The sequence below is a fragment of the Nuphar pumila genome, chromosome 2 (genome assembly GCF_984573655.1).
Source record: "Nuphar pumila chromosome 2, dmNupPumi1.hap1.1, whole genome shotgun sequence".
Taxonomy (NCBI): Eukaryota; Viridiplantae; Streptophyta; class Magnoliopsida; order Nymphaeales; family Nymphaeaceae; genus Nuphar; species Nuphar pumila.
Window position 1 is genome coordinate 81,914,322 of NC_143250.1, and position 14,012 is coordinate 81,928,333.

The following is a 14,012-nucleotide window of genomic DNA, read 5'->3' on the forward strand; positions in this document are numbered from 1 at the left end:
TTTTTATTTGGGTTTTAGAACTCAAAAATGAAAACCTTAAAAGGATTTTCAGTTATGACTCTAAACATAAAAGTTATGTGTGTTTCAGCTCTTGAACCATTATAAAAACACAAGTTGTGAACATTGGGTAGAAGCAAAAAAATAATCACATTTTTTTTTTGAAGTATTCGCATATAAGTCCACATGTATAAAGGGTAAAAAGATCTTTTTAAATTTAAATATTTACTATTTTAAACATAAAGAATACAAAAATATAAGGTTTTTAAGAAAAATGCATCAAAATAGGTTATTTTTCTTTTTCTTTTTTACATTAAAAAATTCAGGATCTTAATGAAACTTGGGCCGGTCTCACATTTGGTATGAAATTTCATAAACTATATCCATCCCCTGGCTACACTCTTTTGATCTCAATGTTGTTAGGATCCGTGCATATCGTCTTATGGGCAAAAAATCGATACACTTCACCCCTGAATTCAGCTTTTAATAAATGTAAAAATACTAACAATTAATTTTTTAAATATTTTTAAATAATTTTAACACTAACATGTAATTTTTTTATTATTATTTAGCCGATTCAAAACGATTCACTTGAGTATGGTAATACAGCTGAATCGTTGACCAAATGGATCTCTCTCCAAGTTAGGGCTGCAAATGGATCGAATATGGAGTCAGATATTCGACCAGAGTCCAACAGATCTGTTTAAGTAAAATCCGAATGTGGATTCAGATTTATTCAGTCCAATCACTTTGGATTCATGTCAGATTCGAAGCAGCATTTTAAGTCGGATATAGTGTTGATCATACCCGAATGTATTTTTTGCATATAAATAGCTTGTTTGGGTTTTTTTTTTTATGGATTCAGTATTACCACATGTATTTTCGAGGATTGAAACTAACCTCCCAGATCTTATTCAAATCTAGATTCAGATTTGGATCTAGTGTTTGCATTCCGGATTTAGATTTAGGTCTGATAGGATCTGGCCCAAATATAACCCGTTTGCACGCCTATTCCATCCGAGGACACACCCGTTGACCCTCCACAGAATCGGAATTATTTTTTTAAAGAGAGAAAGAGTAGGGATGTCAAATTCAAATGGAAAAAGATAAAACTGAATCGGTTCTGAGCTAATGGGAATTGGGAGTCAAATGGAAAAAGATAAAACTGAATCGGTTCTGACCTAATGGGATTCCGAGTCAAATGGAAAAACTTAAAACTAAATCAGGATCTGACTAGCTTAAAACTCGATTTACACTTAATCAGATTTGGGTTTTATTTTTATTCAGCTATGGGATTCGGGTGGGTTTCAATGAAAAACTCAATACCAAACCCGAATCCGATTGTTGACATCCCTGACAGAGAGAGACTGCGATGTGACTGAGGGCCGCAGGCGAAGGTTCTCTCGGTATAAGATGAGGTAGAGCTGCCTTGGCTTTTCCGAAGCGTGAGAGACTCCGTTCTGGTCTCCATCAACCTAGCTGGAACCCATCGCTCAAGACTCAGAGTTAAGACCCTAAATCTGTCTCTCTCTCTCTTTCCCGCGTTGAAAGAGAGAGTGTGATTCCAGCCTTTTGGCTTGCAATGGCCGATCTCACACACTCTCTCTCTCTCTCCCTTTTTCTCTCTTATAATACTCCAAGTTTGATAATTTCCACCACTTATAAGTAGCGGACGAATGTGTTAAAAAGGGAAGCGATCGACGACGACCCAGAGCAACGAGGCACCCGTTCTTCCTTCTTCTAGGATTCGATTTTCTCCTCCTCTTTTGTCTTCTTCTTGTGCTTCCAGAGTTTATCCTTTTGGTTCAAGGAGAAAAAAAATACCTTTCAGAGCAGATCTGAAGACGTTTACGGAGAGGACTGAATCGACGATTCTTCGGAATCTCTGTAAGTGCTTCTCTCGCCATTGGACTCTCTCTCTTGACCGAGATTTTAGGCTGATCGGAGTTTTTTTACGATCAGTCATACAAATGTGTATTAATGAAGATAATCGGTCTTTTTAACCGAGATTTTGTGATTTCCCGGCCTCATTTTCGCACTTTTTCTTGTCTCCGTTGTATTCTTCGAGTTTTTTTACCGTGTTTCTTTCGATGGATTTCTGTGCTTTGTATGGCTCGGGAGCTATGGTTTCTGTAGTTAAAACTGATTCGTTTCCCGAGTTTCTGATTAGTTTCTGTCTCTATTACGGCTTTCTGATTTGTAAATGCCGTAAAAACCTTTCAAATGAAGATTAACGATGTCAATTAACAAAGTGTAGGTACATCTCTCTGAAACTCTTCATTTCCCGATTTTGCTTGTGTTTTGCGAGTTCGAAGGGCTTAATCTTTTCGATCGAAGCTAAACTTTGATGACTTATAGCTCTCGACAAAATTTTGCGGCTAAAAATCTCATTTTTCTGTCATTGTCAAGCGAGTGACAGTTAACAAAGTTAATCAGAAACTCTTTATCTAAAAACTCAGTCTTCCCCCTCATTGCTCGATTTTCTCAATTCTAGAGGTCAATTTTCGGTAATTATTGACATTTATTAATCCCCGAGATATAATGGTTTAGGAAGCATTAATGTCGCCATTAAACTTCATCCACTTTCAAACATCCGCAGAATTTTCGTCATGCGATTTGGTGATTTCCGTGGGGTCAATTCAGGGCCATTTTCGGTTATCATCAAAGCATTAATGGATGTTTGTGGCAAAAAATGATCTTTCCTAATCCCGATCTTTCTCACACTTTTTCACTTCCAGTCTATTTTCATCTCTTCCCGTTTCTCTCTCACTTTCCGGCCAACCATTGCCGATCGAATGATTTCCGAAGGTCCGAAGGATTTCGCAATTCCCTGACTTTCTCCATGTTCTTTCTTTCTTTTGCATGACATTCTTCACTGGAAGAGGAAGAAATAGAGGAAATTGGTGGATCAAAAGATTTCACAGCAGAGTTGATCTCCTTCGTGATCGCTTGCCAAATAAAGATCGCCCTATCTTCTGAAATACCGCCTCGCTTTCCGCTCTTTTTTCCCGTCCGAAGATCTCCGAATTTCACGATTTTGAGATTTTGTGATCTTTTTAAGAAACTTCCTTTTTCTTTTCAATTTATCCTTTCCCTCGTTCTTCCAAAGAAAGAGGGGTTTTTGGACTCAATGATTCGTGAAGACATCGTATCGGAAATTTCCCTCCTTTGATAAAATGGATGAACCGCATAACCGATTCGTTTCGTATCTTCTTTCAATTTTGGGCCAACGGGACGTTTTGATGCGATTGCAGGGCTGCTAACGGAGCCTCAGGCGTTCCGATACACGAGATGCTGGACTCTCCGACCCGATTGCCCTGCTTTTCTGCGAACTGATTGAGAACTTGAGATGCATGTTTGGTGGTTGCGTTGAGGTCGTCATTTCTTCTAATTTTTACGCTTCTTTTCTAAATTTGGGGATCCTCCGTAGCTCAAAACAAGGATGGTGGAGTTTGGACATTTTGGTGCCGGAAAGAAGAAGAAAGAGCGCAGAGGAAGGGTAATGAGTTACTTGGCATTTCTCTCTCTAATGCCTCTTTATCTAAGTAGTTGAAAAAGAACCCATTTCATTTTTAACTAATGGGGGTATTTTCTTTTGTTGTAGTCTTCTTCCTGGCCAAAGATAGTGATGAGAAAATGGCTCAATATCCAGAGCAGATCGGACGAGTTCCATTCAGATTCGGTTGGTGCAAATGCCTCTGTTCATCCTTGTACGTCTCCTTTTCTTCCACTTTCTCCTTGCTTTAGGTTGTCTTTTTTTACTGCGGATTTTTACGGCTACCATGGTGAGAGTCTTAAGCAACTGGACTTTTTTCCTTCTTCGTTTAGGCACGACAGAACGAAGGGCCAGCTGCTCCGATATAGACCGCTGCGTCCTCCTCACAAGAGATTTGTTAGGTATTGTCCCTTTTTCTCTTTACTAAAAAAACAAGGGAACATGCCAACGGGGGCTCCGCTTGTCTGGCTGGAGCAGTTAGTGCACGTCACCTTGTGTTAGGACGTTGCAAGTTCGAACCCCAAATGTTATGGTTGTATAACTGGTAGGGGTCTGACTAACCCCAGCTTTCTCTGTCAAAAAACAAAAACAAGAGAACATTCCCCGATCTGCATCTGTTGAAATCAAGAAATTCCCTTTCATTTTCTCTTTCTTCTCTCTTTATGTGTTCGATCCCACCTACCGCATCTTTGTGGTTCAATCACGCTGCCAAAAATAATGTGGCCACTCTTACTATATGTCGTATCTAAAGATTCATTTTTCTTTGGTTCACGACGAATTTTCCATTCAGGAGGATGGTACGTTGCTGCTCCAGAAAGCCTCAACTTGCAGAGGAACGATGTGCCGATCCCGGATACCCAAAACTTGAGGTGGGCAAAGAGACCGAGACCACATAGAGCTGAAAGCAGATCAGGTCATGCTGAACATGAGCGTTTTTTCTCATGTTTGCATTTTTTATGAATGCCACATGGTTTTGTTGACTTTTGAGCTTTTTAAAATGCAAATCGGATGGCCACGATGTCGGCATGAGCAAAAACGCTCATGTTCAGCACGACCTGATCTGCTTCCCATAGAGCTCTATAGTTTTGATTGCGCTGTGAGGAGTTTGGCATAGTGGGAGGGGACTTTGGCTGCCAGGCGGGTGGTCAGGGTTCCATTCTCACGATAGCCAGCCCCTTGCATTGAAGAATGGGGATGCTCCCTGCTTGTTCCGAAGCAAGGCGACTCCCCTGGGGCAAGGGGTACGCCATGAGTTTACACCATCGAGAAAACGACCTAAGGCAGGCTTAGCCAGCGCTATTAGGTATCTGATTCCGGAGGTGGTTTCCTATTCCTCATGAAAAAAATTGAGTAGTTGTTGCAGTGTGTTATTGCCTCTAGAAATTGTTCTCATATAATATGCAGCATCTGCTGCATCATGCATCTCCCACACAACCACCCATCTTGGCATTTCTCGAGAGAGGCGTGATCTCCATCTTGAGAAATGTTGAGATGGGTGGCTGTTAGTAGCAGCACCGGCGTTGCATCATGCAATGTTACTGCATAAAAAATGCCCTCTTAAAAATTTTGTTGATTCGGTTTTTGCTGATTTTGTTTGCTGGATCAGGATGTTCGTAGGGACGTGGAACGTGGGAGGCAAAACGCCGCATTCGCGTTTGAATCTCAGAGAGTGGCTGGGCGCCCAATCTCCGGCCGATATCTACGTTCTTGGGTACTCTCTCTCTCTCTCTCTCTCTCTCTGGTAGATTGGTGATACCCAGTGTAGCTTTTCTTCCTTTTGTGGGGGCACCAGTTAGGCGGATTTGACGCAAGGGACCGCGTCATAATTTTTGGTTTCTTCCTCTGATTCTTTTCCAACGAGTCGTGGGGTTGACTGCCCATCTCAATGGACGGCTCTATTAGGATAGTTGACGGCCTCTGCAGCTTTTAATACGGATCGTACGAGGCCTTTTGAGGAATAGCAAATGGGGAGGGTTGGTCTTGTGATCTTTGATAGTCGGATTAATCCGTCTTTTTCTAACCAGCCTACCAGCCTAGCAAATTAGTTGTATCCACACTCCTCAGTCAACTGGACCACGTGGGGCTAGGCTGCTTCATTCATGGTAGGTGTCAATAATTGAGCACATGGTCGATAGGATCAGGAACATGCCCACCCAAGCCAGCCCGGTTCGAACCCTGTTGTGCCCTGCTTCACTTTGGGGTCTTTGGATGCATCCACTAATCTTGAAAAGTGGAGAAAGCTTGAAAGTTTGATGGTGGACTCCGATACAAATCCTAGTTTTGCTCCGGTTTTTATGTAGGATACAAAGCCTATTATTATGGTTCTAATCATGGTACGCATGATCCAATTCAAACACAGGAATCTAAAAACTTTGTTGCGGATGAAAAGTATAATTTTGACCATTCTGATTCGCCTAATATAGCCCACTATGCGCATTTGGGAATTTGTGATAGTGTGTAAAATGGGAAGATCCCAAGGGCTTTTGGTCCTTTTTAGGTGTGATGTCGGCGCGTTTTGTAAACATGTTGACATGGGTTGGTACTAGAGTTAGGGGTGACAATCGGGTCGGGTTGGCAGATGGCGGGTCAGCATACCTAAACATGAACCCGACTCGTTTATTAAACTGGTCGGCTGTGGCAAACACCCGACCCATTTATTAAACGGGTAACCCGACACGACACGGTTAACCTGTTTATTCAGGTCGGGTAAACGGGTTGGCGGGCGGATCAGGGTCAGGTAAACGGGTTGGTGGGTCGGCTTTGGGTAAACGGGTTGACCCATCTGCCTAACCCGTTTATTAAACGGGTCAGGCGGGTTGGCATACCCTTAACACGAACCCGACCCGTTTAATAAACGGGTTAGGCGGATTGACCTGTTACACGAACTCGTTTAAGCCAAACCCAAACCCCCCTAAGAAGCCGTTTGGCGGGTAGTGTCCGATTTTGCCACCCCTAACTAGAGTTGATGTGTTTGGAAGGACTTTGGCTTATTTATGTTTTTAGCTTGGGCGGGGATTCAAAGCCTTAATCATAATTAAGAAAGCCTTTTGCTCTTGAGTCATTACTTGAAAACGGTGTCGGTTTAGTATACGGTAGATTGGAATTGGGGATAATGCTAAACGAGCAAGGGTCGTTGTTGGTGGGGGGGGGGGGGGGGCATGATTATATACGTCTGCATCTTTTTTTCATAGGAACTTGAAAACCACCACAGTCCCATTGACCTTAGGGAGCCACCGGCTTCGGCTCACGCAAAATAACGCCCACAGGAATCGAACCCTGACTGCCCGTCTAACAGACGAGGCCCGTTCCAACATGCTTGGGTTAATCTACGATGCATATTGACGTGTTAAATGGGTCGATGATTATAGTGGTATACTGTAGATGCCATGAATTCCAATGATTTGATAACGCCGTTCTTTTTCTTTGTCCTGGAGTCGCCAACAGCACCATTAAAAGGACCATGAAACATATAGCATAGTTCTTGTATTGAATAAGAAACAGGTCTATTTGGCTTGTCATTTAATTCTAGGAAAAGGAGAGAATTTGCAACATATCAACGCTAAAATACGCAACTAGTTGTACAATAAATGAGCTCTAAAACCATAGTTGACCGATTCTCTGTTTTGTGGAACCAGGTTTCAAGAAATAGTGCCTTTAAATGCTGGAAACGTGTTAGGTGCGGAGGACCACAGCCCCGCCGTGAGGTGGCTTTCATTGATACGTCAGGCTCTGAATGGAAGAGAAGCAGCTCCACCCGCGGAGCCCCCGTCCCCCACCGTCACCCTCGGCGACGAGGAAGACACCCGGATCCAGAAGCCCAGGGTCAGTTTCTCAGATCTGCTCTCTATGGAGAGACAGATGGACGGTGAAGATTGGAACTGTGACCCTGATTTGAGTTGCATAGATGAAGACCATAGTGGTTTTGTGGACTGCGCGTGGGAAAGGCATCACGGAGGGCGATATTTCTTAGCTGCAAGCAAACAGATGGTGGGCCTCTTCCTGTGCGTATGGGTTCGCAGAGGACTCAGACAACACATTGGCAGTATCAAGGTTTCGTGCGTTGGTCGAGGACTCATGGGCTACATGGGGAACAAGGTCAGTAATCCCTCTCGCCTTTCTTGGGTTTCTTTTGGCCGCTTTATTGGTTATGACATCGATGTTTTGTTGGCTGAAGTAGCTCTTCTTCCTTTTAACACTTGTGAAAAACTAAACTTCAGAGCGGGTTGGAAACAAATTATGAAAATTGCTTGGGTACAACAAGAAAATGTACGCAGAGAAAAGATTACTCAAGGTGGAAGATGTTAAAAACATCAAAACAACGAAAAATCAAGATATACAAAGATGAAATATCAGTTATAGACAAATCTAAAGGAGCAAATGCTTTCATATAATTCAAGAATCCTGATAAGAAGATCATAAAAGTTTTGAAGTGTCGTCCAAAATAAGGTTTGCACAATGCTGAGTTCAGGTACTTATCTAATGCTCATGTAAGGACAGGCATTGGCCCAGGTTGATAGCCATGCTCATCCAAGTCTACCTGTTTTGGCCTGATAGAGAAATTTTGCATTGCACTTAGTTAATAAGCAGGGCATTCATAAACCTCGGTTCACCCCAAGTCCGACGCACTTGTGCCCTGAAGTTTGATATTCACTTAGAATTTAGAGAGCGGGAAGTATGAACCAAAAACACCTCTTGAGAAATACTATTCGCTTTCAACCCAATCACTTTTAATAGACCATGATACAGGATCAGTGGAATCCTTGATTTTTTTTTTGAGACTTAACAGTTGAATCCTTAAATGACATGAGGGACCTTTCTGAGGCCTAAAATCACTCCGAGTCTCGTCACTTTTGAGATCATTGTTTTCATTCAACGATTACATAGTTAATCTGCTGGAATATTTATCAAAAATATGTTTTATTTCTCTAAATTTTTTTTCAACATAATATGTATTCTATTGCATCCGTTTGGATGTTTAACAGTAAATCCGGTATACCCTTTAGTGGTTTCCTGTCTCTGTTTTACTTTGTCCTTAAAGCTTCAAGAATGACTAATAACAGATTGTATGCTTTCTTTCCACAGGGCTCAATTTCAGTCAGTATGACCCTTCATCAAACTACCTTCTGTTTTGTGTGCACACATTTGACCTCCGGTGAGAAGGAAGGCGATGAAATGCGAAGGAATTCTGATGTCATTGAGATCATAAGGAAGACGAAATTCCCTGCATCTCTTGGGTTTTCTGGACCTCAACCTTCTCCAGACAACATTTTAGACCACGAGTAAGTCCCTGGTCTCTGTGGATAATCTTCTAGGTTATTTTGTTTCTATGTTGGGTAAAATGTCTAATTTCCAATGATAACAATAACCAATCTTGAATAAATAGCTGTTAATTTTGGATTTTGACTCTAGTGTGTGAACAGTTATCTTGACCTTTGTAGCCAAGTTTTCAGTTTGGCTGCTGTGGACTATCTCATTAGAAGATTCTGTAAACTAATTTGGTGTTAAGCACCGGTAGGACCCGTTGAGCAATGTACTGATAAGGCTAAGTGCACCACTGATTCTCAGGGCGGATGATGTAGACCTGTCATCCATCGCTATATCTGGCCATAGTGCACAGACTTGTCAACATCATTTGTTTTGCTTTTCTAGACAGCAGTTCATGGTTTCTCAATAACAGTAGACCTCATACGCCATGTTTTTGCACTAAAATGCAGTGGATGGTGCATTTTTATGCGTGCCTGGCCATTTCTAAAAAGCAAATGTCTGGAAGCATGGGATTGGTTGCAGCTCCCATAGGCTAACTGAACTTCAGCAGTTGGAAGTTTGAACAATTCAGTTGTTTTATGGCCTCGAATCCTTCCAAACCTAAATGAACATGGGACTTGAATCATCTCATGCAAGTCGATGCTCATACACACAAATTTGCAGCCATTTGAGTCGAGAACATACTGTTAGTTGGGCGTCTGACCCTAAGTCTTTATTCAATCCATGCCAATTACCTTTACTTACTCTCATCAACTTGGCATCCTTCAGCGAAAGCCAGTAGCTTTGTTCTGAAAAAGTAGATGATATTGTTTTTATATTACCCTTGATTGCCATCAAAATTTGTAACTGACTGCTATCTTAATTCATTGCAGTAGGATCATCTGGCTTGGTGACCTAAACTACCGCTTAGCATATGGTTGTGAAGACACCCATGAGTTGCTTCAAAGGAAGGACTGGGATGCCCTATTGGAGAAGGACCAGGTACTACTAAACTACTCATGAATTTTTGGCTCATATCATTTAAGTTGAACACAGGACATGCAGTAACCTTGAAGAGCAATTTGAACAAATCCACGTGAATTTGGATTGTTATTATTCTACCCCTGTACTTGAGTAAAAATAACCAGGCCCAAGGGGTTTGGCGTAGTGGGACGTCTCTAACGAGAAAGTAGGAAAGAGAAAAAGTAGCACCGCACTTGGCTCTCCCAGCTGGTGGGCTTGATTTCACCATAGCATTCACGTCCACGAAGTTACTTGTTCACCTTTCAATACTGCTAAACTTTATAACAAAGAAAACTGCTGGCAGCTCCGGTTAGAGCAAAAAGCGGGACGCGTGTTCAAAGGATGGGAAGAGGGGCGGATTTACTTCGCGCCTACGTACAAGTACCTGGCGAATTCAGACCGTTACGCTGTCCAAACCGCCAGATCTGGGGGAAAGCGCAGGACTCCCGCTTGGTATCTCTCTCTCTCTCTCTCTAGGTTTTTCTGGTGAAACATAATCCTCTTGTGCCCCCTGAAAAGCTTGTTCTGTTATTTCTCCTCTGAAAAGCTTAGAAACTGAACATAAGTACTAAGTACTACAGGCAACAATAGAAAAAACTTTTTCTTGCCCTCTCATTCCCCATCACCTCAGTAAGCGGGTATGGCTATGCAATTTATAGCAAATTTATGTTCAGCAGTCTTAGGTTTCAAACATTTAAGATAACTGCCTAACTTTTTGAGAAGTTGATCATGACTTGCATGAGTCAGTTTATGTAATAACTGCAAATTTTAATTATTAAATAAATTTATTATATGAATTTGAACCATATGGATCTTGAAACGGAAGTCTAGAAACTGTATCTAAATAATATTCGGATATGAATTTTTTATCAGATCTAGATACTAATCCAAAGTTCCAAACTCTTATCTAAAAATAAAATAGTTCTTTTAATGGATCTGGATATTATCTAAATAAACATTTTATAAGATCTGAATATTTATCTGGATTCATATTTCAGGTACATACCAATAAATATTTAAATTTTTTTGAGACAAAATGATAATTTCATAACCCATAAATAACATAAATATAATAGGGTAAAATAGTAAATTTCCTACGAGCATTAAGTTATTAATAAAATTAACCACGTGTAAAATGGTAAATTTTTAGATACTTAATATGAAATACTGAAAAATCTAAGGTTAAAAAAAGTATCTAGTTCGTTTCTTTGCAGAGTTGGAATCAATGTTGTCAGTATCCTATCGGGTTGAATAAGTTTTTTTAATAAATATAATAATACTTAAAATTATTTTTACAGTATTTTAATATATTTAACACGTGTCACATTCTGATTGATACTTAATATTTTTTTAATTATTTTTTGGCCAATTCAGAACTATTCACTTAAGTATCGGTATCGGCCCATTTACCTGAATCGTTGGCCAAATGATACAGGGCCAATACCGATACTGACAACATTGGTTGTAATATGTCATGCCATTGTTGGGCTCAATGGCTGAGTGGCATATGACTGGCACTCGCATTTTGACTAGTCTGTATTCTTCAACTTTTCTTTCCATATTAGCTTTTGAAGTTGCCTGCCTTTACTTTTTCACTTATAAAAACTTCACTCGTTTTGGTTGAATTCATCCTGAACCTTGGATACAATTTTGGGTGTTCAAGTTGCCCTCGTCCATTTTCCTGAAATTTCAAACACGTCCCAGTAAATTTTTTTTCATGAAGTACGAAAAACCACCCTCGGGATCAAAGACCTATTCGTGCCGGCGAAGCTTCCATATACTTACTGTTGCTTTTCCAATGGTGAAAACCTGTGGCACACCCTTTGTTCTCAATGAAGTTGCGGGCTTTGGTTGAGCTTCCATTGACGTTTATCCCTTAAGAGTTGACAGTTAGAGGAATGAAATCCCTACCACCGGTCTAGTGGCCAAGGCCTCCTCCACTGCACCAAACCCCTCCGGGCTAAACACTTCACAGTAATTTAAAACAGAAAACTTTACAGAAGCAAAACTGACCACCCGTCTAGATTGCTTCCCTTCACGCACGACAGAAGCAGTAAGTCAGGAATCTGGTGTATCAGAACGAACATGCTGTAGGGAAAGCTTTCAGCATTTCTACCATTTTGCTTCTCTCATTCATGTGACACAAGTCATCATTCTGCTTGAGCTACATGCTTTATTTGAACCCATTGCTGAATCGTTTGGCCACCGATTGGTATGTAGCGGCTGATACCGATAATCAAGTGACGTGTGAATCATAATGTGACACGTGCTAAAATAATTAAAACAATATAAAAATTATTTTTAGTATTTGTTTTATATTTATTAAAAACTAGCCGATTCAGGGATGAAACCTATCGATTTTATGCCATACAGGCTGATACTGATAACATTGATATAAAAGAACACCCTGGGGATCAACGGTGGTGGGACCCGCTTAACTTTGTTTTCCTTTTCACTTGGTGTGGTCCAGGTGCGACAGAATACTGTGGAGAGGCAAAGGGATACACCAGGTATCCTACGTGCGAGGGGAATTCAAGTTCTCAGATCACCGGCCGGTCAACGCTCTCTTCTCGGTTCAGGTGGACACGCTCAACAGGACCAGGTTCAGCAAACCTTCCATGAACGGCAAAGGCATGTTCTGGAGGGTGGAGGCAGAGGAACTGCTGGTGAGGTGAGAGAGCTGCATGGAGATCTCAAGATGTTGATCAGAGTGTGACCTTCTTTAAGGTGCCCTTGGCTCAGATGGGCTCATTTCTTGGGCAGTGGGCGCGTGACTGGTGGTGGTGGTGGGGGGCATGATGAATTGGAAAAGCCTGGGCCCTCTTCGCCCATATTCCTCCACGCGAGGGCGAAGGGCACCTCCCTAGCTGGACTCGGCTGGCAGGAGTGCAGCACTGTGGAGTATATATAAAAAAGAAACAAGGGATATATATTTTTCTTTGGATGGTTAATTGTTCTCATCATAAAGTTCGGGGGTTGTTGGTGTAATGATGACGGAGGAGGGCAAGGTGGTTGCCATTTTTCAGAAGGGAATTAAGGATATGTCCTATACCTACGTCACGCGTGGCTGCGATGCTGTGTGGTGCTTGCCCTACACTGTGGTGGTTGGGGGAGGGACAGTCGGAATGTTTTTTTCTTATTTTTTAGGGCCTTTGGAAAATGATTTAAGGGGGAACAGGGGTGGGGTTGTTTAGTTTTTTTTTTTGTTGTAATTGCCAAACTATTTTGGTTCTTGTATTCATCACCATATTGTTTATAATTTTTTTGTTGTTTTGTGCAGAATTGATAATGATAAAAGGCGGTAACATGATCAACTTGCTATTTGCAAGCTGGTTGTTGTGCGTTTCCTTGTGGTTGTGGCCTGCCATTTTTCTGTTGAGTTCTTGTGGGGTGTCTGCTGAAAGTGAGTCATAATGGAATATTGTTACCTCGAAGAACATTATCCTGGTTCAGAAATGTCAGGTGACAGAGAGAGAGAGAGAGAGAGATGCTGCAAGATTTGTCAAGTGAATTGCAAACGGAATAACACAAAGTATCCACTAAAGACATGCACTGAGTGCTTAACTATGGTTTTTGGAACAGTTGATTAGTTAATTGGTTTCCATTTGCAAATAGCAGGGATCCCATGTGAGGGTATCCTTTCCACCCGGCAATACATGAGTGCTGCTTGTCCTGCGTCAAAGTTTTCTACTAAATTACTCTTTGTGCAGAGGCCGATGGTACAACAATTTCCTTTTAATTATTCTTTTGCTAAAATATGCCATTACGTGGTAAGTTGTTTTCCTAGCAAAATGATGAATGAGAGGCACAGCACTGGGGCATCATTTGGAGCAGGGTTTAGTTGGTGACAAATGCTTCAGATTCAAGCCATTGTAAAATATGCATTTTCAATTGATACAAGTAAACCAAATGGAACAGGGCAGCCAAGGTACAATTCTCATGGGTGTCACTTCTCTGCGAAAGCTAATGTGTAGCATAGGCCCCGGGGTAGGGGTTCTAGCTTCGGAGTTTTATGTTGCTGGCATGACGACCGTAGGTATGACAGTCTGATCCAGTACAACCAGGTCTTCATGTGCTGCACTCCTGCCAGACCGATTTTCAAGGATCTGAAATCATATGATTTGAACTGTGTTTCTAATCCAATGTTTTGTTCAGTGTTTCATGAGAGAGAGAGAGGGATAAAACCATGATTCATGAATGTTTGGCCTGCCCCTCCATCCTCATGTCAAACCATGTTCGTAAAAAACATGAA

At 41.4% G+C, this 14,012-nt stretch overlaps 1 protein-coding gene across 2 annotated transcripts; it reads left to right on the plus strand.

The window, feature by feature from the left end:
- Nucleotides 1–1,704: 1,704 nt before the first annotated feature.
- LOC149845851 (type I inositol polyphosphate 5-phosphatase 8-like) lies at nucleotides 1,705–13,497 on the plus strand. Of its 2 annotated transcripts, XM_089996045.1 has the most exons (12): nucleotides 1,705–1,884; nucleotides 3,252–3,496; nucleotides 3,602–3,707; nucleotides 3,826–3,894; nucleotides 4,284–4,362; nucleotides 5,100–5,204; nucleotides 7,129–7,588; nucleotides 8,576–8,772; nucleotides 9,631–9,739; nucleotides 10,065–10,213; nucleotides 12,231–12,431; nucleotides 13,041–13,497. In XM_089996045.1, the coding sequence occupies exons 2-12, from the start codon at nucleotides 3,440–3,442 to the stop codon at nucleotides 13,063–13,065; spliced, it is 1,557 nt and encodes a 518-aa protein (XP_089852171.1). In that variant the 5' UTR covers nucleotides 1,705–1,884; nucleotides 3,252–3,439; the 3' UTR covers nucleotides 13,066–13,497. The 2 variants fall into 2 exon arrangements, with proteins under 2 accessions (XP_089852171.1, XP_089852172.1); XM_089996046.1 differs by lacking the exons at nucleotides 12,231–12,431; nucleotides 13,041–13,497 and having other exon boundaries at nucleotides 10,065–10,898.
- The last annotated feature ends 515 nt before the right edge of the window (nucleotides 13,498–14,012 follow it).

Bases quoted from the DNA above. Each gene is read 5' to 3' on its own strand.
- LOC149845851 (XM_089996045.1), top strand. From the start codon at position 3,440: ATGGTGGAGTTTGGACATTTTGGTGCCGGAAAGAAGAAGAAAGAGCGC. The intron at 3,497-3,601 runs GTAATGAGTTAC...CTTTTGTTGTAG, and splicing joins AGAAAGAGCGCAGAGGAAGG to TCTTCTTCCTGGCCAAAGAT. The intron at 9,740-10,064 runs GTACTACTAAAC...AACTGCTGGCAG, and splicing joins CCCTATTGGAGAAGGACCAG to CTCCGGTTAGAGCAAAAAGC.